Below are 24827 nucleotides of genomic sequence, written 5' to 3' on the forward strand. Positions count from 1 at the left end.
CAGCCGCAGAGGCGTCGTTGGCGGCGGCGGCGACGACGACGTTGCTCAGTCTTTGGGGTGGGCTCGGCGGCGCAGGCTGGGCTGCGCGCAGGGCTCGGCGGGCAGCCGCGGCGGCAGTGGGGCGGCCGCTGCGCCATGGGGGGGCGTTAGAGCGGCTCCGGAGGGCGAGGCGAGGGGCGGCAGCGGTCATCTGGTCCGGGGCGACCTTCGGTCGGGCCCGGGGGTGGGAAGGCCTGGGGCGGGGGTCGTCCCTGGTTGCGCGGGGCAGCGGGGCGGGGCTCGCCGGCCGTCGGGGTGCAGGAGGCCTGGGTCGCTGCGAGGAGAAGGCGCCGTCGGCCGCCGGGCCCTGTCGCTGGGCCGTTCGACGACGACGCTCCCGCGGGGGCCCCGCCTGAGGAGGACGCGGCGGCGGCGGCGGCGAGGCCGCGGGAGGCCGCGGAGGATGGAGGAGCGGAAGGAGGAGGGCGAGGCGGAGATCCAGGAGCACGGGCCCGAGCACTGGTTCTCCAAGTGGGAGCGGCAGTGCCTGGCCGAGGCCGAGCAGGACGAGCAGCTGCCCCCCGAGCTGCAGGAGGAGGCGGCGGCCGCCGCGCAGCCCGAGCACAAGCAGCAGAAGCTGTGGCACCTCTTCCAGAACTCGGCCACCGCCGTCGCTCAGCTCTACAAAGGTGAGGCCGCCGCCGCCATCTTGGCGCCGCCTGGCCGCCCCCGCCCGGGCCCGGCCTTGTGGGCTCGGCGGCGGCCTCGGGGGGCGGCGACGGCGGCGGCCTCGGGGGTTCCGGCCGGGGGCGCCGCGGCCCGCTCTCCCCCTCCCCGGAAGCTGGCGCCGCGGGACGGAGGCCCGGGGGCGGGGGGCGGGCGGCGGCCGGGGCGGGCCGGGGCCGGCGTGGCGGGGAGTCCCGCTTCGGCGCCGTCCGGGGACCCGGCTCTCCGGGTCCGGCCGTCCGGCGCCCCCCTCGGCCCGTGGCGGGGAGGGAAGGGGCCCCGGTCACAAAATGGCGAAGGGAGGTGGCGGGGCGGCCTCCTTGTGCCCCGAGCCGGCCTCGGGGCGGGGACTCCGCGGGGGCGCCCCCCTGCGCCGCCGGCCGCCCGGGTCTGCGCCGCCGAGGCCCGCGGCTTCCCGTTCCCTCCGCCTCGACCCCCTCCCCCTGCTCCCCGTTTTTCCACTGGGTCTGGGATCCCGAAACCCTTGAACAAAATGGCGAAACCTAATATGGCCGTTTCGGAGTGATTGACGCCCAAATAACGTTCTTCTTCTGTTTTTTTCTCTATGTGTGTGTTTTTTTCTTTTCTTTGTTTTGTTTTTTGGGTTTGCTTTTCAGACCGAGTGTGTCAGCAGCCAGGACTTTCTCTGTGGGTCCCCTTCCAAAACGCAGCCACCGCCGTCACCAACCTCTACAAAGGTAAGGAGAACCTTGCTGCATTGCCGCTTCGGGCAGGGCCGCCTGCGCCAGGGCGTCTGCCCCGCGTTCCGAGTGTGCCTTCTGCGCCCCAGCCCAGCTGCCCATCTGGAGTACCTGCAACTTGAGAATCCCGGCGGTGCTCTAGTTAGATCCGGAGGCGATTCTGACACCTCCCTCCGCCCCCCTCCCCACAGATGGCGACGCCTGGGGACACTTTCGGTTGTCTTCTCCGAGAGGGGGCTGCTGTTGGCACCCAGCGTATAGTGGCTGCTGAAGGCCCTGCACTGCCCAAGCCCCCCTGCCGCCTCTCAGCGAAGAATTATCCTGCCCCTAAAGTCAGTAGTGCCCAGGTTGAGAGGCCTTGAGCTTGAAGCCTTGCTTCCCTCTGGAAAAGACTGAGGGAAGAAGAGAGTTGACGTCTTTTGGACCACAGTGGGAGATGGGGCGAACTTTATAGAGAAGATTCTGGAGTTAGGCCTTTGAGAGTGTGGCAGTCTGATAGCGTTGAAGTGCTTGAAAGCTTGCTGATTGGACGTGCATGAGTGCTTGTCTCGCAATTCCATCAAGTGTTGTCTGTCAAAACGATCCTGTATCTGCTTATAAGTTGCCAGCAGGAGCTCTGATGAGTTTTTAGTCCATAGGTTTGTGTCTTATGAGGGTGCCTTTCTGGAGTTAATTCCCCCCTTTATGATGACATGAAGATGTGTTAGTAAACGTTCTTGTCCTTTCTGCTCTCTTGGTAACGGTGGGTTTACATTTTGTGCCTTACTGATTAAAGATTGGGAAATTTGGGGTTGATTTTTTTTTTTTTTTGGCAAGGTTTTTTTGTTTGTTTGTTTGTTTTCTTAAAGACGGGGTTTCACCATGTTGGTCAGGCTGGTCTTGAACTCCCGACCTCAGGTGATCCCCAAGTAATGGCAAGGTTTTTAAAGAAAAAGGATTTGACTGTTAATCTTAAGAAAAATGTAATTAAATTAAAATACTTTCAGACTTTTTAAGAGCTGCTCAGAACAGTAATGGAATTTTGTGCATTTTAAAAATACCAATGTAGGTTGGAACAGGCTACTTTTTAAGAGCTGCTCAGAACAGTAATGGACTTCTGTGCATTTAAAACTATCAATACAGGTTGGAACAGGCTATGAAGTTGCTTCTTAACTCTCAAGTTACTGTTTTTGCATAAGAATGTGCAAATGGCCACAGCATTCTGTAAGAAAAATAGCTTTTACGGTGAGATTTTTTTGAGGAGACTACAGTTTTTTGGGACAGTAATTTGAGAACTGGTAACAAAGTGGTGAAAAGGAACGCTAACTTTAGGGAATGAGGAACTATTAAAGTACTAGTCCAGCCGTACTGAAAAAAGGGCAACATGGTTAAATAGTGCCCCAGTGGTTAAGTTTGATTTTTCTATAGCTGTTTCTTAAATTGTGACTGAGTAAACTATTTCCGCATCCGTCAGTGCTTGACGGTATTGAACATTCTCTTTGGAATGGCTCTTAGTTTTGTCTGAAAAGGGAATTTTGAAGTAATTAAAAATACAAGGTTTCTTGGAGTGTAGTTTACATACAGTAGAATCACTTTTAGGATGTATACTTTGATTTTTTTTAAAACTAACAAGTAGAATAAATCTATCACCTCCACTCCAGCCCTGAAAGTCACTGATTGGATTATTGTTTTTTTTTCTCCATTATTTCCTAAATAGAACCATCTAGCCCTTGTTGCCTTTTGTGTCTGGCTTCTTCCAGTTACTATGATAAAATTTACCCATGGAGTTCGCATTGCAGATGTGCGTAGTTAGTGCCTTTTGATTGGTGAATATTACTGTGATGTGGGGATACCATTGTTTATTGTTTTGCTCTTGTTAGTATTGCTTTTTGCTTGAAGGGGAAGGCAACACATTTTTAGTGTTTTTATATTCCAGGCTTTTAGCCTCAGCCACGTACGAATGTGAGCGTCCTCTGGCTTTGGTGCTGTTGTGTGCTTGTAGAATGTGTCCCTTTAGGACGAAGCTAGCTGGGGTTTCACCACATTGGTCAGGATAGTCTCATCTCTTGACCTAGTGATCCACCTGCCCCAGCCTCCCAAAGTGCTGGGATTACAGGCCTGAACCACCGCACCCGGCCCACTAGCAGTTTCTTCAGTGCTAACTTTTCTTGTAAGAAGGTGGGTTCAGCAGTTGAACCCTGAAATAATCCTTAATTTGATTACTTTATTTAAAAATGGTTACAGTTTCTAGTTTTCCTGCTCGGAAAATTTGAGGAACATTAATTTTATTTTAAATGTCACATGATTCTTGGATTATTGTAAATGCTAGATTGTTAGTCTGAGTTTTATTTTGTACCTTGTTTCTGTACTATGAAAACACATCCCTTCTTGCCTAAAAGAAATGGAAAGTTGTGTCTTGTGGAATTCAATAGTGTAGTATCATTTTATTTGATTCAAGGAGTGTGTGGATAATACTCTGGATAGCCTCACACTTTTACTCCTTTTCAGGGTGTGGTCTTTAGAGAACAGACAATACAGCTGTAGGAATAATTGGTTACCTTAAATAGAACCAATAAAATTAGCAAGGTAGTGTCACAAGTGCAGTCAGCAGTAAGTAGTACTAAATTTAAATGAGAATAGTTCTGATTAAATATTTCAATATAAATTTAAGGGGGGAAATTTGGCAGATACTTCTAAGTGGGTAGCAGGCAGCATTCCTGCTTTTTGTCTAATTAAACACTTAATCTTGCAAGGTAAAAGTGGCTTATTTTGCAGCTTGGGGAGTTTGGCACTCCTACTAGCTTCTTTTTTTTTTTTTTTTTGAGACGGAGTTTCTCTCTTGTTACCCAGGCTGGAGTGCAATGGCGCGATCTCGGCTCACCGCAACCTCCGCCTCCTGGGTTCAGGCAATTCTCCTGCCTCAGCCTCCTGAGTAGCTGGGGTTACAGGCATGCGCCAACATGCCCAGCTAATTTTTGTCTTTTTAGTAGAGACGGGGTTTCACCATGTTGACCAGGATGGTCTCAAATCTCTTGACCTCGTGATCCACCCGCCTCGGCCTCCCAAAGTGCTGGGATTACAGGCTTGAGCCACCGCGCCCGGCCCTACTAGCTTCTTAGTAACTACCAAGAAGTTCATTAGGTGTTTATCTCAATCCTGACCTTCATTAGGAAGGTCAGTATTGACAAGGTCGGGACTGAGATTAAAACCCAGCAGAGGGTCCCTTTTTGTTGTCAGTGGGCATTTGAAAAGTTGAGCATTCAGTTAATTGGTTTGGTTGGAATGTGGCTAGAAGGATTTGGAAGACAATGTAAATGTAAGTTGAATTTGTCCTTTCAGCAAGGATAGAATTCAATAAAATGGAGTGCATGATTCCTTGTACTATAGGTAATAGGGGTAAGACTTTTCTTCCCCTTTCGGAAAAAGGAAGGAAGCCAAAATCCTGATTGCTGCTTTTTGATTTGATAAATGCAAAGAGGATGGTGTTTCTTCAATATTCAGTAGTATCCTTAGATCAGAGTATTTTTTGATACTCACAACTACAGAAGGGAGTAAAAAAAAATTCTTCTAATTTAGCTAGGGTTGATGTTTACCTCGGAAGTCTTGGCCAAGCCTGCCTGTGTTTGCTCCCTACATCGGAGATCCCACTTTCCAGGAGCCTGTGTGAGCCCATGCTTGATTGTGCCCATAGAGCCACTTCTCTAATTGTTCTTCAGCTTTTTCTTCTTTGATGCTTGTTTTCTTTGCCTCTGCATTTTGAAACTGTATGTGAGCATTAGTTGCATGCAGTCCTGGATATATTGCTAAACGTTGATTCTGGTTATCTTCTTGAACGGCATTTCCCTGAGCATGGTCTGTACTCTAGCAGTGCTTGCAGAGGGCTAGTGTCATTGTGAGTTGAAGTCTACTGCCACATTGCCAGAGTTCAGATCTTGGCTCTGTTACTTTTTTTTTTTTTTCTCTTTTTTTTTTTTGAGACGGAGTTTCGCTGTTGTTACCCAGACTGAAGTGCAATGGCACGATCTCAGCTCACCACAACCTCCGCCTCCTAGGTTCAAGCAATTCTCCTGCCTCAGCCTCCCGAGTAGCTGGGACTACAGGCGCGCGCCACCATGCCCAGCTAATTTTTATATTTTTAGTAGAGACGGGGTTTCAGCTTGTTGACCAGGATGGTCTCCATCTCTTGACCTCGTGATCCACCCGCCTCAGCCTCTGTGAGCCGCCTCAGCCTCCGTGAGCCACCGCACCTGGCCACTTCTTTTTTTTATGGTCCTGGAGACCTACAGTAAGCCAGGTGTTTATTTCACCATCGTGTTCCTTGTTTGAATTAACTGTAAATAGAGATAACTACCACAGACTATAGCACAGGCTGTTAGCTTTGTGCCTGGCATAGTGAGTGCCGTGGCATTCATTGTGTTGGTGGTCAAGTTTAAACTATTTTTTGGATTTTTGGCACCATGGGCAGTGCATAAAATGAAGTAAAGTAATAATAGTTTATTTTTCTTTTCTGTCTTCATTTTTTTTTTTTTCTTGTGTTGGAATAAACTCTTGTGTGTACTTTCCTTCATCTTCTTTCCCTAAATGGAGTATGGAAAAAATAGTCTGATGCCCTTTAAGTTCTCCTTTTTGTGATACATCTTGATGCCAAGCCCTCTTTATATGTCTTACTTCAGTAAGCTAAAGGAGAACTGAGCATAAGTGTAAATGTGAGGACCAAATGTCAGGTGACTTATTAACAAATGGCTGGAAATCATATTCTACCTGGAGACTGATGGAGCTGGCTTGTGACTCACTTTGCTGTAAAAAATTATTACTGAATTTGAGACTTTGTTCAAAATACCTTAGTATGGATTACAGTGAGAGACCCTAAGTATTAAATTCTATTTAACTTTTCCCATCTGTAATCCCAGCACTTTGGCAGGCTAAGGAAGGAGGATTGCTTGGGGCAGTATAGTGAGATCCTATGTCTTAAATTTTTTTTTTAATTTAAAAAAAAAATTTTAGCTTTGTCAGGAGTAGCGTCAGTTATTCATGATATTGTTTGTAGATTATAGATTTTTTTATAGAAAACTGCTTTTTTTGTGTGTCGCTCTGATTTTTTTCCTTTTTTTTTTTGAGATAGGGTCTCATTCTGTCACCCAGGTAGGAGTGCAGTGCTGCAGTCTCTGCTCACTGCAACCTCTACTTTCCAGGCTCAAGTGATCCTTTCACCTCAGCCACCCAAGTAGCTGGCATGCCACCACGCCCAGCTAATCTTCTGTATTTTTGGTAGAGATGAGGTTTTGTTATGTTGCTGGGGCTGGTCTCAAACTCCTGAGCTCAGGCGATCTACCTGCCTCAGCCTCTCAAAGTGCTGGGATTACAGGTGAGAGCCACTGCACCCGACCTGTGCATAATTTTTCTGTGAAAGGATAAGTTGGTTGCAAGTATCAGAAAACAGAAGTCAGGCTGGCTTTAGCTGTATAGACATGCATTGGCCCCCTCTGACTTAAAAGGCCACAGTAGGATTGATTTCATCGCGTGGCCCAGGCTCTCCCCTGCTCTGCTCTCCCCTCTGTGTAGTCACTCTTGTCTTCAGACTGGCTTCATTAGGTTGGCGAATGGCTTGTGGCTCACATCCTAGGGCCACTCTAAAAATGACTTCTGTCATCTCTTGGCCATAATGGGATCACTTGCTTACTCACAACCAGTCATACGGGTATATGGGGTTATGCAGATGAATTGACGGCTAAACCTTTATTTCCACCCCTTGAGCAAATGTGCAGGGAGCTTCTCTCAGAACATGATAGGCTCTTCAAACAGAAACTTGGAGTGCTTTTAGGAAGGGAAGGACAAGGATTGGATGCCAGGCAGGCAACAAACTGTGGAGATTAAGAATCTCCCCCTGGTGCCTGTCCTTAGTTTTGTGTGGTAGGTGAAGATTAAGCAAACATATAAGCAGCTAGAATATACTTATTTTTGGATACTACTTCCTTGATGAATACCATTGGAAACAGTTTTATTTTGGCTGTGACTTAGATTGTTACATTCCTAAAGAAACGTTAAGTTTTCGCCAGGCGTGGTGACTCAAGCCTGTAATCCCAGCACTTTGGGAGGCCGAGGCGGGTGGATCACGAGGTCGAGAGATCGAGACCATCCTGGTCAACATGGTGAAACCCCGTCTCTACTAAAAATACAAAAAATTAGCTGGGCATGGTGGCACATGCCTGTAATCCCAGCTACTCAGGAGGCTGAGGCAAGAGAATTGCTTGAACTCAGGAGGCGGAGGTTGCGGTGAGCCGAGATCGTGCCATTGCACTCCAGCCTGGGTAACAAGAGCGAAACTCCGACTCAAAAAAAAAAAAAGAAACGTTAAGTTTTCTTTACTGGTTGGAGTGCTGCGGCTCACACCTGTAGTCCCAGCAGTTGGGAGGCTGAGGCAAGAGGATCTCTTGAGGCTAGGAGTGTGAGATTGGCCTGGGAAACAGTGAGACCTGCCTCTACCCTTCCTACAAAAAATAGTAAAATATTTTTCTCTATGGTGGACTGACTAGTGCGAATTTATTTTTTCTTTCTTTATTTTTGAGATGGAGTCTCTGTCACCCCGGCTGGGGTACAGTGGCATGTTCTCTGCTCGCTGTAACCTATACCTCCTGGGTTCAAGTGATTCTCTTGCTTCAGCCTCCTGAGTAGCTGGGATTACAGGCGCCCACTGCTGTGCCCAGCTAATTTTTTGTATTTTTAGTAGAGATGGTGTTTCACCATGTTGGCCAGACTAGGCTCGAACTCTGACCTCATGATTCTCCTGCCTTTGCCTCCCAGAGTGTTGGGATTACAGGTGTGAGCCACCACATCTGGCCTAACTAGTACAAATTTAATTCTTAAGTTTAAATGTTGTGTAGGCAATAGTATTTCTTTAGAAGTGTTGCTTTGATGTAGCATTGTGTTGTTATGGTTTGTAGATTGTCTATGATTGAGTGATAGCTTCTCATTTGAGGAAGAGATAGGTCATAGAAGGAACTCAGTTACTGAACTTTGGACATAAGGCCGTTTTAACTTCAGTCTTTGTTATAAACTTGGGATGCCTGCTCTAATTCACATGAAGTTTTGTGTGTATCAGAAAGCTATAAGTAGTGTAATCTGATTAATTTTGTGCAGTCGTGTAAGAAAGTTCTGCATTTGGTCTTCAGAATCAATATAATGCTTTGCCCTCTGCCCCAACCCCAGCCCATTGTGGTAGGATAATTTGTCTTCTAAAATCTCTTGGATTCAATTTTACATGTTTATATAAAAGCATTTTTTAAAAAAATATGAAATACAGGAAATCTATGACTCGTATATGAATCAGTTTTTCTTTTTCTTTCTTTTTTTTTTTTTTGAGATGGGGTCTTGCTCTGTTACCCAGGCTGGAATGCTGTGGCACCATCTTGGCTCACTGCAACCTCTGCCTCCCAGACTCAAGCAATTCTCTTGCCTCAGTCTCCTGAGTAGTTGGGATTACAGGTGCCTGCCACCATGCCTGGCTAATTTTTGTATTTTGAGTAGAGACAGGGTTTCACCGTGTTGGTCAGGCTGATCTCAAACTCCTGGCCTCAAGTGATCTGCCCACCTTGACCTCCCAAAGTGCTCAGATTATGTGTAAGCCACCCCACCCACCCCAGTTCCTTTTTTGAATAAGGAAATGAATGTGTTGTGGTTAAAGGTTAGATTGACATTTCGATGCCCTTGGGGTTTGCCTAACCTTCAAGTGTGTGGCTCTTTTCCACAGTGACTTTGGTTTCGATGAAATAGTGTTGGACACAAGACTGGCCATGACCTCTGCGCTCTGCTTTTCTTGGATAGGTGCCTGAAACCCCATGTTTCCAGAATTTGGGTGTGCTCAGAGCAGTGTTTGGCTAAGAGCCTTCAAGGGGCTGTGTTTGTGTGAGTGATTGTGTGATTATCCACTGGACACTAGATTATCCTGGGATTATGTTGAAATGTAGTCAATGCCTAAGATTCTCTAGTAAGCACACAGCTCTCCTGATTAAGTCTAGGTATGAGGAAGGTTTATTTTCAGTCAGGTAACTATTTAGAAAGGACTCTTATTTTAAATACTTCAGCATCTAAATGAGACTTCGTATTTTGGGAAATAACTGAGGTTGGGTTAATTTGAGTGGTAACGCAATTGGACTTGGTTTTCAAAATACACTGTTAACAGTTTAAAACTACATTATTCCCTGGTGATGCAAAGACATACCTGAAACCTTCAATGTTGTGTCTGCTTTTCTCCAGTACCTTCTAGTCTATAAGGTAGTGTTTGTAAAACGCATGGCTTTTATTGTACTCATAGTTCTGATGTTGAGACTTGGTCATCTCATAATTTTTTAGGTGAAATAATTGGTCAATTGCGTAATTTTTTTTTTTTTTGAGACGGAGTTTTGGCTCTTGTTACCCAGGCTGGAGTGCAATGTCGCGGTCTCAGCTCACCGCAACCTCTGCCTCCTGGGTTCAGGCAATTCTCCTGCTTCAGCCTCCTGAGTAGCTGGGATTACAGGCATGCGCCACCATGCCCAGCTAATTTTTTGTATTTTTAGTTGAGACGGTGTTTCACCATGTTGACCAGGATGGTCTCGATCTCTTGACCTCGTGATCTACCCACCTCGGCCTCCCAAAGTGCTGGGATTACAGGCTTGAGCCACCGCACCCGGCCTGATAGCATAGTTTTTTAAAGAGATTCACAACTGGTTATATAACTGTCTTACATCTAAGCCAGGCCACTAGTGATTATTGAGTTTTCCAATGTTGTTCAAATTTGTGATGAAAGCACTAGTCCCTTGCAGATCTGACTGTTGGACTTCTTGTGTCTTGAAATCAAAACAAACCGAAACTTGGCCAGGCTCTTTCTTCACAGGATAGTTTTTTTTTAAGCCACCTCACGTGGCCTCTTCCCTTTGGCGCTTGAGGTTTGTATCAAGTTTAGCGTCTCTCTTTTGCTGTTTGGTTTGCCAGGTATATATACGTTTACATGTCCGCTTCATCTTTCTTTTTTTTTTTTTGAGACGGAGTTTCGCTCTTGTTACCCAGGCTGGAGTGCGATGGCACGATCTCGGCTCACCGCAACCTCCGCCTCCTGGGTTCAGGCAATTCTCCTGCCTCAGCCTCCTGAGTAGCTGGGATTATAGGCACGCGCCACCATGCCCAGCTAATTTTTTGTATTTTTAGTAGAGACGGGGTTTCACCATGTTGACCAGGTTGGTCTCGATCTCTCGACCTTGTGATCCACCCGCCTCGGCCTCCCAAAGTGCTGGGATTACAGGCTTGAGCCACCGCGCCCGGCCGTCATCTTTCTTTTTTTTTGAGACAAAGTCTCGCTCCTTTGCCTTGGCTGGAATGAAGTGGCACAGTTTTGGGTCACTGCAACCTTCTCCACCCTTCCACCTCCACCCCTGGTTCAACTGATTTTCCTGCCTCAGCCTTCCAAGTAGCTGAGATTACAGGCACCCCACCACCATGCTAGCTAATTTTTTTTTTTAGATGGAGTTTTGCTCTTGTTGCCCAGGCTGGAGTACAACGGCGCAATCTCAGCTCATTGCAGTTTCCGCCTCCTGAGTAACTGGGATTACAGGCATGTGCCACCACGCCTGGGTATTTTTAGTAGAAACGGTGTTTCACCATGTTAGCCAGGCTGGTCTCAAAACTCCTGACCTCAGGTGATCTGCCCACCTCAGCCTCCCAAAGTGCTGGGATTATAGGCGTGAGCCACCATACCCAGCCTAATGTTTGTATTTTTAGTAGAGATGGAGATTGGCCTGGCGTGGTGGCTCACGCCTGTAATCCCAGCACTTCAGGAGGCCCAGCCAGGCGGATCACTAGGTCAAGATCGAGACCATCCTGGCCAACATGGTGAAACCCTATCTCTACTAAAAATACACACACACACACAAAAAAAAAAATTAGTTGGGTGTGGTGGTGCGCGCCTGTAGTCCCAGCTACTTGGGAGGCTGAGGCAGGAGAATTGATTTAACCTGGGCGACGGAGGTTGCAGTGAGCCGAGGTCACGCCACTGTACTCCAGCCTGGTGATGGAGTGAGACTGTCTCAAAAAAAAGAGAGAGAGGGAGAGAAAGAGAGAGATGGAGATTAACCATGTTGGCCAGGCTGGTCGACATGGTTAATTCCTGAGTTAAAGTGATCCACCCACTTTGGCCTCCCAAAGTGCTAGGATTACAGTCCCGAGCTACCATGCCTGGCCATCTTTCTTTGTGCTCTCCAAGCATTCTTTTTTGGTTTTGTTTTTTTTGTTTGTTTTGTTTTTGTTTTTTTGTTTTTGAGACGGAGTTTTGCTCTTGTTACCCAGGCTGGAGTGCAATGGCGCGATCTCGGCTCACTGCCACCTCCGCCTCCTGGGTTCAGGCAATTCTCCCGCGTCAGCCTCCTGAGTAGCTGAGATTACAGGCACACGCCACCATGCCCAGCTAATTTTTTGTATTTTTAGTAGAGACGGGGTTTCACCATGTTGACCAGGATGGTCTCGATCTCTTGACCTCGTGATCCACCCGCCTTGGCCTCCCAAAGTGCTGGGATTACAGGCTTGAGCCACTGCGCCCGGCTCCAAGCATTCTTTAGACTTGTTTCTTGTATCCCTCTTACTATGCTTCAGACTTCTTTCCTCTGTTTCTTCAGGTCTGGGCTTACCTCCATTTGGCTTTTGAAAAATAAAATATCTTCATTCTCTTTAGAAACAGAAACTTTGTTTAAAACTTGATTAAAAGGAATTCTTCTAGGTAGAATAGGTTCAAAAACCTGGTTGCTTCTAGGTTCATACATTTTACATTTATCCTTTCTGTGGTCTGATAAGATAGGTTTAGTTGCTCAATGTGTTGATTTCTCTTAATGCCTCCAGCTTTTTCAGAATCATTTAAGTTTTAGGTACAGCATCACAAGGTCATCTTTGGGTGGTCCACCCTTTTAGGGTTGGCTCATCTAAATCTTTTCCCAAAGAGATGGGAAAGTGCTGATTCTTTAGAATGCTATTTACATTCAGAATGTAGTTCACGCTTTCTTTGTTTATGAAGAAGTGAAAAATAAAGATTATTGATTTACATTATACCAGTAGTGAGACACTGGAGAAGTTATTTCACTCGAGTTGCTTTTTATATTTGTAAAATTATAATAATCCACCTTCTCAAAGTTGTGATGGGGGTGTAAATGTGAAGTTATGAATGCACTTTATAGCATATCAGGTTTCCAAATTAATGTTGAAATCTAGTCCTGGTCCTTTTTAATTTTAGAAAATAAGACAGGATTTCACCACGTTGATCAGGCTGGTTTTGAACTCCCGACCTCAGGTTATCTGCCTGCCTTGGCCTCCAAAGTGCTTGGATTACAGGCGTGAGCTACCACGCCCAGCCTCCTGCTCCTTTTTAAGTATTTTTTTTTTCTTCATAGCATCCCAGGTCCTGCTTTCATTAATTTTTAAGATCTTCTATGGACAGTTTTTCTGTTTATCTTTAGCAATAAATACTGTCGTCTGCTACTGTCCTCTGAGTAGGCCTGGTTATAAAGTTCTGGTTATTCTGCTGCCCTCTTGCCATTTTTCTTCATAATGCAAATTCAGCTTGGGATCCTCTGTGATGTCTGGATGATTATCATCTTGCTGGAACACAGCTTTACATTTTTTGACTAACGCTCTCATCCTTTCAGAGTCTGTTGTAGACATAGCAGACAAGAAATTAAAATAAAGCCACGAAAAGTAATAGAGAAATGTACACAGTATTATTGCTTTTATGAAAGGTTCAGGGATAAAGTAACAATGGATTAATTCCATTAAAGACATAATGGTAGCTTTGCACAGTGGTAGTATCGTAGCCAAAGAGGTTTATCCAAGGCGCAATTATTGCTAATTGAAAACTTTGCCCAATACCCTTCCATGACGACTTTAAATACAGTCAGCATTGGCAATTTTTGACAGTCTCTACGGAGACTGAATTAAAAAAAAGAAAAAAAAGATGCCGGGCATGGTGGCTCATGCCTGTAATCCTAGCACTTTGGGAAACCAAGGTGGGTGGATCACCTGAGGTCAGGAGTTCAAGACCAGCCTGGCCATCATGGTGAAACCCCATCTTAGTTTATATATATATATATATGTGTGTGTGTGTATATATATACACACACACACACATACACATAAATTTTAAAAGACATTCTGGTGATTTTTGTGCGAGCATAGCAGCACAATTAAAAATAAATTGCAGTGACTTAAATTTTTAATTTTTTTTCTAGCTAGATCAAACCACTAAAGGGTACGGGTAATTTTTACCAAAACTCAGGTGGAGTGTATATAGGCAATCTAGTCTGGGAGATCTGTTGGGAATGGTTGAGTTACAGGAAGCTGTTGGGAACTGGAAGCAGAATGAGAATATACCTAGGGAAATGGATGAAGCTTTTTGTTTCCACCATGCTGTTTGGTTTTAGTGTTGAAATTAATCGGGATTAATTTTTCATTCTAAAACGTTTGCTGCTGCCTTCAGCATGTTCCTGATTGTTGGTGCTGAACTGTCAGTAGGAGGGCATCTTCCCAATGACATGGTAAATGCAGATGTTAAAAGAAATTTTTTTAAGAACAAGACAAGCTCTAGGAGTGTAAGAAACACTGAATTTAGACCATTAAGATTAAATGTCATATGTAACATTTTCATTATGACTGAAATCATTTCAGTTTAGTAGATACTGATGGGGTCAGAGGCCACATCATGGTATTCACTTTGGTTGACTTGTAAAATAGTGTTCTTTAGAGGGGAATACATTATGGCTCTAGTGATCATGATACATGTTTTCTCTTTCTCTTTTTTTCTAACAGAAAGCGTGGATACCCATCAACGAAGTTTTGATATTGGAATTCAGATTGGCTATCAGCGACGCAATAAGGATGTGTTGGCTTGGGTTAAAAAACGCAGAAGAACTATTCGTAGAGAAGATTTGATCAGCTTCCTGTGTGGCAAAGTTCCTCCACCACGAAACTCTAGAGCTCCCCCAAGACTGACTGTAGTGTCCCCTAACCGAGCTACTTCAACGGAAACTAGCTCATCTGTAGAGACTGATTTGCAACCCTTCCGGGAAGCCATAGCTCTGCATGGTAAAGCCGTTTAAACATATTTCTTTGGAAAATGGTTAAGAGGGTGCCTGTGGACCCATTTGTCACGCTTAGGTTTAGGTCCAGATATAGTGACTATTTTTGCCTTTTACAGTAACAGCTTGCTCTAGAAATGTTTAATAGAATGTAAGCTAAGAACTTACATGGGTGAACTTAACTCTGTCAGCTAACCCATCCTAGAAAATGTTTTCAGAAAGTTAGTTTGAGCGTATTGGTGTTAAAATGACAGATTTTCTGCAGCATTAGAGTATATCACTTTACACTTACATGTTGTACATGTTTTTTTCCTCTTCTGAAGTCAAAGAGGAAGTTCTTGTGTCTTAAGAATTCTGCTACATTTCTAGGCCAGGCGTGATGGCTCACGCCTGTAATCCCAGCCCTTAGGGAGGCCGAGGCAGGTGGATCACAAGGTCAAGAGATCGAGACCATCCTGGCCAATGTGGTAAAAAGCCGTCTCTACTAAAAATATAAAAATTAGCTGGGCATGGTGGCATATGCCTGTAATCCCAGCTAATCGGGAGGCTGAGGCAGGAGAATTGCTTGAACCAGGGAGTCAGAGGTTGCAGTGAGCTGAGATTGTGCCACTGCATTCCAGCCTGGTTACAGAGCAAGACTCCATCTCAAAAAAAAAAAAAAAAAAAAAAAAAAATTCTATTACATTTGTGATTGCTTGCTCCATGACAGGCAAGTAAGGTGGGAAATTGTTGGGTTAGTTCTCATGGGACCTGACACCTCCCTTGACACCTTTCTTACCTAGTATGCTATAGATTGTGGGAGAGGACAGATGTGAGACTGTTGTCCCGCAGGTCCCTTGCACTTTAATAGGTGGGACCAGCAGAGGTGCAGCCAGTGGACAGGTAGTTGATCACCATCTCCCCAGTCCAGACCTGTGGTAAAAAGGCACTCTTGGCTAAGGGATTTTAGTATTGCTGAAGAAACCTGAGGAGTGTAGACAGTGATAAGTCTGTTGTTGCCTGTTGCTCTCTAATACAGACTTCCAAATAGAACTGGGAGAGTTAACCTGTGTGACAGCATTTAATACTGCTATAGAAAAAAAGCAACAGAATAAGACTTGCTTGAAACCAAGATGAAAACGTATCATGCAGACCATTAGGCAAGTAGAAGTAATTAGTTAGGTGTCATGAGTCTTGTTGAAAGTTAACATTTTTGGGCCATAGTACAGGTCATCTAAAATGAAGTAACCTGGTAAGGTACTAAGAAATAATGGGATATAAAGAAACTTTATTGAAGTTGAATCATTGAAACTTTATACCTGTAGAGATCTTGTTCTCTGGCAAACTATGATTTTTTTCCCCTAGATAGTGTTTAGGACAATTAAAAACAAAAACATGAATTGCAGGAAAGTTCAGGTTGTATGGATGCAGTACTTAAGACTGCGCATTATTCCTGATACAGTGGAGTAGTTAGGCTGTCAGAACTTTGGAAGCTCAGACAAAAATGTGACCGATCTGTTTCTGCTGAATTAGAGAGTTTCACATGTTTCCCCCTAAAGTTTGGGAAAACAATTAACTAGAGGTGTAAATAGTTTGTTAGATTAATTGTAGTGCATGATAATATTTGATGCAGTTGTCTCTCCTTAAGTAATGTGATTTTCTTCCTTTGTTAAGAGGGTTATGGCTCATTCCATGCTTCTCTTAGGGTATCTTTTTATTGTATTGTGCTATTATACTTTAACAAGCTTAACTTAACGCAGTAGTGTACATAATAGTAACAACGGCAGGCCAGCCCCCTCTGCCCTGAAAAACTCCAACTCCCATTACATTTTCTCATATTTGATCTGTTCAACCTGTTATTTATTGTTTTCCTGAACTTCAGGAGTTTTAAGTAGTGATACAGTTGAAGGGACTATTTATAATTTTCACATGTTTAAGTTGTGATGATTTTCAAACATTTGAATATAAGACTTTGTGTAGTAAAAAAAAATGATCTTTCCCTTCAATAAATTGATAATGTAGAACTAATCCAGTATAGATTGGAGACTGAATGTATTCTTACGCTTAGGATTCACACCTCTAATTCATATGGTTAAAACAGTGCTGTGGTGAAGTAATAGGGCCCTTTGAAAGCATCTACAGAAACATAAATTATATTGAGTTGTGTTCTACTGGTTTGTGAGAACATCAGTGTATTGAGGAGAATGGTAGTTTAATTTGAATATTTAAAGTAATTTGAATGGTTCTAGTAATAGGGCCATTGTTACTAGTAATGTAAATTAGTGACTTTAACTGGGTGTCCTTATTATTTGATTTGTTGAATTGTCTGAAGTGAAAACTGTTATGGTGCTCTTTTAAAAATGTATTTGGAAACACCATAGTTAAAGTAAATACACTGTCAGAATTCAGTCTTGCATATTATGTACTTAGCCAAATTTATGAAGTTAAGTTACATCAAATTGAAATTTTTGGAGGTTTACATTTGGAGCGAATTAAATTCATGTGTTTGGAGAGCAAAAGGACATGGGAAAAGAACTGATGTATTGAGGCAGGCTTGAGTTTATAATCAAAGCAAACTCATACCCCTGTTATATCCTATGTATTTATAAGAGAAGACAGTTTTCTCTCAGTTTTTTTCCCATTCCTTACTCCTACGCCCATTAAACATAGCCCAACCAAATAAATATGCTCTTAACTTGAAGGAAAATGGCAGACTTGAGATACCTGCCGAGTATTTCATGTAGACAGAGTGTGACGATGAATAAAATCCCCATTCATTATATTTCTAAGCCTCAGAGGTCAGTTTAGTGGGAGAGACTAATGTAAAGAGCTGCTTTCTTTTTTTTTTTTTTTTTTTTTTTTTTTGGAGATGGAGTTTTGTTCTTGTCACCCAGGCTGGAGTACAGTGGCGCCATCTCGACTCACTACAACCTCCCACATTCCTGGGTTCAAGCAACTCTTGCCTCAGCCTCCTCAGTAGCTGGGATTATAGGCATATGCCACCACACCCAGCTAATTTTTGTATTTTTAGCAGAAATCGGGTTTCACTGTGTTGTTCAGCCTGATCTCAAACTCCAGATCTCGTGATCTGCCATCTTTCGCCTCCCAAAATGCTGGGATTACAGGCATGAGCCACCATGCCTGGCCTTGGCCAGGCACTGTGGGTAACACCTATAATGCCTGCATTTTGAGAGGCCAATGTGGGTGAATTACTTGAGGTCGAATTTGAGACCAGCCTGGCCAACATGGTGAAACCCTATTTAAAAAAAAAAAAAAAAAAAAAAAAAAAAAAAAAAAGTATATCAATTAATGGTTGTCAAAGAGGTTTTTGGTTTTGTTTGGTTTTGTTTTTTTGGGGTTTTTTTGTTTTGTTTTGAGACTGAGTCTTGCTCTGTTGGCCAGGCTGGAGTGCAGTGGCATGATACCAGCTCACTGCAGCCTCTGCCTCTTGGGTTCAAGCCATTCCCATGCCTCAGCCTCTTGAGTAGCTGGGATTACAGGTGCCCACCACCATGCCCAGCTAATACTTGTATTTTTAGTAGAGACAGCGTTTCACTATGTTAGCCAGGCCGGTCTCAAACTCCTGACCTCAAGTGATCCACCTGTCTCAGCCTCCTGCCTGTCTCAGCCTCCCTAAGTGCTGGGATTACAGTTGTGAGCCACCATGCCCAGCCTCAAATAGTTTTAATTAAAATGACTTCAGTTAGTGGTTATCAAGGTTTAAAGACTTAATTCAGTGCTTTATTTTGACACTTGTCTGCAACATGTTGCTTTTTTTTTCTTGTGTCCTACGGGACCCAGTCATCTGTATGTTAGACTCACAGAGTAGAGATACATATGCATGTGCTAAGTTGATTTCTGTCTTGCTTTGTTATCCTATGTCTTAAAATAACATTATAAATTTCCCAAGAGTTGAATTCATAACTGGTCACTCATTTTTATGTAAACAGCATACTTGAGACCAGAAATCTTCTGAACTGCTTCGTGGATCTCTGTCTGCTATTCTCACTGGTCCTCTGTTGATTGCTTCTCTTCTAGAGCTTTTCCTTACCTTGGCTTCTCTTCTGCCACATTGGCCTGCCTGACCTGTCTTCAGGCCCTGTCACTGCCCTAGATTACGTTCCCCATGTCACTCTTCATATCCAAAGCTGGGCCTCTCGTTTAGACCTGCTCTCTTGACTGCCAGATGGCATGTCCCCCTGTTCTCTGGTATACATATCCAAAGTGTCCCACAGGCATTTGTCTCAGATGACATTTCAGGTTGAACTCATTCTTCTGCCCCAACAGCAGACTCATTGAGCCATTCAGCACATTTTCTATATGGCAGATTGAGTGCTGTCTCTGAAAGTATATAAACAAATATAGAGTGCTTCCTTCTTCTGTTGAGGCAAACAAGGATTTGGTTAATTTCTTTTTTTTTTTTTTTTTTTGAGACGGAGTTTCGCTCTTGTTACCCAGGCTGGAGTGCAATGGCATGATCTCGGCTCACCGCAACCTCCGCCTCCTGGGTTCAGGCAATTCTCCTACCTCAGCCTCCTGAGTAGCTGGGATTACAGGCACGCACCGCCACGCCCAGCTAATTTTGTATTTTTAGTAGAGACGAGGTTTTACCATGTTGACCAGGATGGTCTCAATCTCTTGACCTCGTGATCCACCTGCCTCAGCCTCCCAAAGTGCTGGGATTACAGGCTTGAGCCACCACGCCCGGCGGATAATTTCTATTAATGCCATGAATGTGGTATGTGGAAGATATTCTGAGGGCAGAAAGGGCTATTTCACAGTACAGCCCCGCTGTGTGTGGCTCAGGGCAGGCCCTCTAGAGGAGATGAGCCTGAGCCCTTAGGCTGATATTTCAGCTTTCACTTCCCAGTCCTGAGCTGTTGATGCCAGTCCGTCTTTCATGAGACCATTGGAGTGATCTTTCTGATCTCGTAACTACTTGGTTTAAAGTTTTCCTGGGGCCTACACAGTGAAGTTCAAATTCAGCATGCTATTGCAAGACCCTCATGATCTGGTCTTAACCATGGGTCAGGTATCCTATCCATAGTGTTTATCTCTTGAACACCTCTGTGCTCTTTGAGTCCAGCTCCTACCCCTGCGTGTTCATACCTCACTTCTGTGACACAGCCTTCCTTCGGGTCTCCCAATCTCTGTAGCCTCCCTGAATTGTGCATTTGCTTTGCTGCATGATTTGTTTCTGTGACTGTCCCAGTCCCCTGGGCCACATTATAGCAGGGACCTTGCCTTGGTCCTTTTGGCCTTGATAGAACATAGCGAAGAACATGACATAAATGTATTCTGAGTTTACCACTGGGGTTATCGCAGAGACCTGCTAAGTGAATGAATGCAACACAATGGGAATCCAGTACCTCTAGAAAGACTTGAGAATTGCAATCCCCAGATAGCTATAAGGGTATAATGTAACCTGTTTGCCTAGGGTGCTACATGATATTCTTGAATTAGAACAACTGAGACTTACATGGGACCATAGGGCGATAACTGTTAAACCTACTCTTTGAGTGTTTACTTTATAAAAGCATTACACTGGCTCCCTTCCTCCCCTCCCCGCCAAAGAAAATAAATAAAATAAGCATTACACTAAGGAGGTTCTCATTTAATCCTCACACCTACCCTGGGTTATTAACACTTGGTTGATGAAGAAAGACTCACTTGGCTAAGATAGGGAGCAGGTTAGTAAGTGGTAGAATAGATACTCCAGTCTTGTCTCTATACAGTTTTTGAATTTATAAATTTTTAATTTTCAATATATTTCTTAATTTTTTGTTCTTTGTAGAGTTGAAGTTTCGCCATGTTGCCCAAACTGGTGTCAAACTCATAGTCGCAAGCTATCTCCCATCCTTGTCCTCCCAAAATGTTGGGATTACCGGCATGAGCCATAGTGCCTGGCCTCAAAGTGCATACTCCTAACCACTATGCCCTTATATTTTTAGAATTTCTGTCTGCTGCATCATCCCTGCTGAGACCTAGAGCTTAGGTGTTCAGGTAGGAAAAGTCTCAAGGCTTTTATTCTTGAAAGTCATCAGAAATGATGCAGATTTTATCTCTTTCTGGGGTTTTCCCCATAAGCAAATCAGGATAACTAGGCTTAAAGGTGAATGACCAGCTGTATCCCTGGTTCACTGTTAGGAGGAATACATAGGCTTGCTGTATAGGCTCTTTTCTTTGTGTAACCTTGGGCGACATGCTCAGCCTCTCCAAGCCAGTCTCCTTTGTGAAAGGTGATATACTTACTTATAAGATGATATATTAAATGAGAACCCAGGCAGGTTACCTACCCTACCATGACACTGGAAGTATTACTTGCCTTGAGAAAAGGAGAATTGCTGGTTATTTCCAGGTCCTGTGAGTATCCTCTTTTTCCCTGGGCTGTTTTACTACAAAAATAAACCAAGGATCTCAAGGCCCAGAGGCCATTGCCTTCTGGAATACTTTTTTGCCTCCGTGTTTAGTAAGGGTCACATTTTAAATTACAGGTATCACCATGGAGGGTCAGGTCATTTAAAACTTTTGACTGCTTAAATATTACTTGCTAAGATCTTGAGCTTGTCTCATGTTGACATACTAGTGAAGTTGGTTTACATTGTCTCTCTTCTCACTGGAGGGAGAGATTTGGAGTTGCCCTGCCCAACCCAGTGCTGTTTCTTGAAAGCATTAGATTGAAATCTGGTCTCCCTTCATCCTAGCTGTCCTCATGGGGGTTAGGTGAATAGGGTCCCGAGTAAGAAGATGGCTTGTGTCCTAGGGTGGGGAGCCAGATGCCAAGCCAGACTTCACTCTGAAGCTTTATTCAAAGCCTCACTGTCACTCATAGCATCCTATAGGTGGTCTCTGTAAGTTGCTGACCCTAATTCAGACTGTTTCATAAAAATCAGACTCTTGGTTTTAGTTCCCAAACTAAATTTGACTTTGATGACATTCTTGACTGCAGGGCTTGGAATTAAATCCACGGGGCCAACTTGTCCCTCTTTAAAGCTACACATCATTTCAGACTCAGGCTTCTCACATGCAGGATCTGGTGTCATAATAGGCACCAGTGGGAACCATTGCTGTCGTTGGCTTTTGGCTTTAATCCCAATTGTAAGTTCCTTTTGTGTTTAAAATAGGTTTAAAAGACAAGGGGTCTTAGGCAGTCTAGCCTTTAATACAAGAATTTTCAAAACACAAAGGAAAAAACTTAAGGAGATATATGTATCTATCTCATATGTGATATATATATCTTATATACATATATATGTAGCAGTGCTTTGTGAGTTACAAGACAGTGGCTCCTTAGTTGATTGCTGAGAACTTTTTGGTTTGAAAACTCTGCTTTCTTTGTGGGTTTGGTGTTATGAGTTCTTAATGTAATTCTGCAGCCTTTCCTATTGTCCTCTATTTACTGAATACAGTGAATAGCACTCTATTAGAGGCTAGAAGTAGGGGCAAGTGATTAAAAAAAGGAATAAGCTAATAATCTCCTCAAGGAGTTTCTGAGTTTCTGAGTTTCTGGCCTGATAGAATTATAGTAGTGTGAGGTATCTAAATCCAGGGAATCAGAATGAGGCACAGTGTCATCGCCTTGCAAATTAATAGGCTGCATTTGTGTGTTCTCTTTTTCTTTTTCTTTTTTTTTTTTTTTTTTTTGGCCCAACAGAATTTTTCTGTGGACTCCATGGAACTTCTTACTCTCTTAAATCATTAAGTTGCTTGATAAGATTCTTGGATCTCAAGAAACTGGGTGTGAGGCCCTATAAAAAAAATTATTCAAAATCAGATTTAGGGGTATACGGTTGGATAGGAATATTTTACAAAGAAGAATCTAAGGCACACAACTAATTTCTCACATCCAAATAAAACTTCTACCTTTTCCCAAGAAAAAGGAAAGCTTATTTTAGGCACCCTGAACCAGTAAGATACTCTTTCTCCTCCAAGTGCAGATTTTTGTATCCTTTGTTTGTCAAAACATTCTTTGGCCCTACGAATGCCAGAGTGATACAGAAAGGAAGTTACCACATTTTTTTTTTTTTTTTTTGATAACAAATCACTCCTGATAAAATTTCTTAGACAGTTGATAATCATTTTAAGAAGAAATTTGTGTTTGGTTCTCTGTCTTGCTCTTTTCCTGTCACTTTCCTACCTCTTCCATTGCTATAGCTAAATACTTAGAAGTATGTCTTGACAGCTAGCACAAATGTTTCAGTTAAGTATTTTAAAACTGATGATATGGCCGGGCGCGGTGGCTCATGCCTGTAATCCCAGTACTTCGGGAAGCCAGAGTGGTAGATCACCTGAGATCAGGAATTTGAGATTAGCCTGGCCAACATGGCGAAACCCCGTCTCTACTAAAAATACAAAAATTAGCCGGGTCGTGGCATGCGCCTGTAATCCCAGCTACTCAGGAGGCTGAGGCAGGGGAATCGTTTGAACTCAGGACGCAGAGGTTGCAGTGAGCTGAGATCATGCCATTGCATTCCAGCCTGGGCAACAAGAGTGAAACTTGGTCTCAAAGCAAAACAACACTGATGTTATAGTTTGAAAGAAACTTCTTGCAGTTTTCTGTTACAGAGGATTAATTAGAACCAACCTGTTGGATATACCCATCCACCTTTCAGAATCCTTTCTTCTCTCTGGAAATCCACACTCCTGGCAGTGTGTGGAACACAGTAGATTCTTAAGGAATGCTTGTTGAATGTTGCAGTCTGCATCTTCTTGAAATAACTGTTGAAACTGTTTAACAGTAAAATGTGTCTGAAAAACATTCGGAAATTAAGATGTAAGAGATTAATGCACCAAAGCAATCTCTTAATTGCTTAAAATGAATTATTTTAAAGACTCTTTAATTAAATTTCCTGTGAAGGCTGGAATTTGTAAATTATGCACCTTTGTTCAAGCCAGCCCTGAAAAGAACAATTAAGGCAATTCAGGTAGCATTAAAGTTTTCAGTGAAAAGTTGGCATTTTCTGTGGATTAAGGTTAGATGTTAGCTGCTGATGTTCGAGGAGGTAGGACATAAAGCTTCCAACATCAGTAATGCAACATTGTCTTGAACCTGCAATAAAATTTTGTCAGACATTTTTTTCATCGCAGTGAAAAAGGAGGCCATGTAGCATACTTCAAAGCCAGGTGACTCAGCCTAGTGCTTGTTTTAAGCAGTTTTGATACTCAATTTAATTTTCTCACTGATTTTATGATTTATAAATAATTTCTTGGAAAATTTGAACGTTTTCAAAAATTAAAAAATGAATATCTTGTTATTCCACTATATAGAGATAAACTGCAGTTCAATGTTTGGTGCATTTTCTTCTAGTCTTTTTTCAATGTATAAATATTAAAATTATTTCATAGTTGAGATACTGCATATATGATACTGTATTTTGCTTTTTTCATTTTAACGTCGTGAGCAATTTTCCCATGACATTAAAAACTGTCTTTGAAAAATGTGGAAAACATTTGGGGCTGTCAGCATAACTGAAAATGTTTTCTTGGTGTGACCCATGTATCTTTGTAATTGGTTTGATTTAGTGTGCTTTATTTCAATAAAAATTCAGTATTATAATTTACAGATTGGGGTGGGGAGTGGTATCTACTTCAAATTACCAAAATCTCCCTAATAGAATTCCTTTTTAAATGTTTGAACTCCCCTGGTACATCTTAAACACGACATTGACACTGCAAGTACTTGTATGTCCTGGCACCTCAAAACACAACTTTGTGCAAAAGGAGTGCTGTGCATCTGAATAGTGCAATTCATTTTCAACGCAAGAATGCCAGTTTCTTAGGGCCTCCAGTCAGGATATTACCCACTTTGTTTAAGTTGTGATTTCAAATCCCGTTTTCTTTGTGAGATAACACTGGTGGAACAGATCTGCAAAGGTGGACCAAGGATGCCTTCTCACCTCCAGGGCTGGCTGCCTTGCCTTCCCTCATGGTGCTTTTAAGCAGTTGGGAAGCAGGTAGACAGTGTAGATGATATCCTGGGCTACTGGCTGCTGGACTGCAGCAGTGAGATGACTGGGCTGGCATTTGTTCTTTCTCTGCCTGTGTGTGACCTCTAACTATGTGCCTGGAAACTGAATTACATGTAATTAATGCTGCAAACAGGATTTTCTTGTTGCTTAAGCATGAACTTGGTATGACAATAATAGTTATGTGCTACTTTTAACAATTTACCATGTAACTTGGATTCCTATAACCTGGTCTGTAAATTTCTTTTAGCTCCAGTGGGAGTTTCCTTTTCAAAGTATGATGAAACCATCCTAATCTTTTCCACCCGTGGACTAATTTAAAATGGATACGGAATACAACTGTTGAGTTTATCTTGTGTTAAGCAATTGAGACTTCTCTGTCTAATCATGCTACTTGTTCTTTTTTTGTC

The 24827-nt window shown here is 43.3% G+C and overlaps 1 protein-coding gene and 1 non-coding gene across 2 annotated transcripts in view; both read left to right on the forward strand.

Annotated features, from left to right (window-relative positions):
• Nucleotides 1-24827, forward strand: part of HAPSTR1 (HUWE1 associated protein modifying stress responses) — a 31595-nt gene continuing 6768 nt past the window's right edge. Inside the window, exons 1-3 of the mRNA XM_039478039.2 lie at nt 1-668; nt 1323-1403; nt 14205-14480. Coding sequence (XP_039333973.2) covers nt 443-668; nt 1323-1403; nt 14205-14480 — 583 coding nt within the window. The 5' untranslated portion in view covers nt 1-442. The remainder of the gene's footprint in view (nt 669-1322; nt 1404-14204; nt 14481-24827) is intronic.
• Nucleotides 13188-13328, forward strand: LOC120367517 (U4 spliceosomal RNA). Its single transcript, XR_005581887.1, has one exon. It is a non-coding gene; the product is annotated as a U4 spliceosomal RNA (small nuclear RNA).

The sequence above is a fragment of the Saimiri boliviensis genome, chromosome 12 (genome assembly GCF_048565385.1).
Source record: "Saimiri boliviensis isolate mSaiBol1 chromosome 12, mSaiBol1.pri, whole genome shotgun sequence".
Taxonomy (NCBI): Eukaryota; Metazoa; Chordata; class Mammalia; order Primates; family Cebidae; genus Saimiri; species Saimiri boliviensis.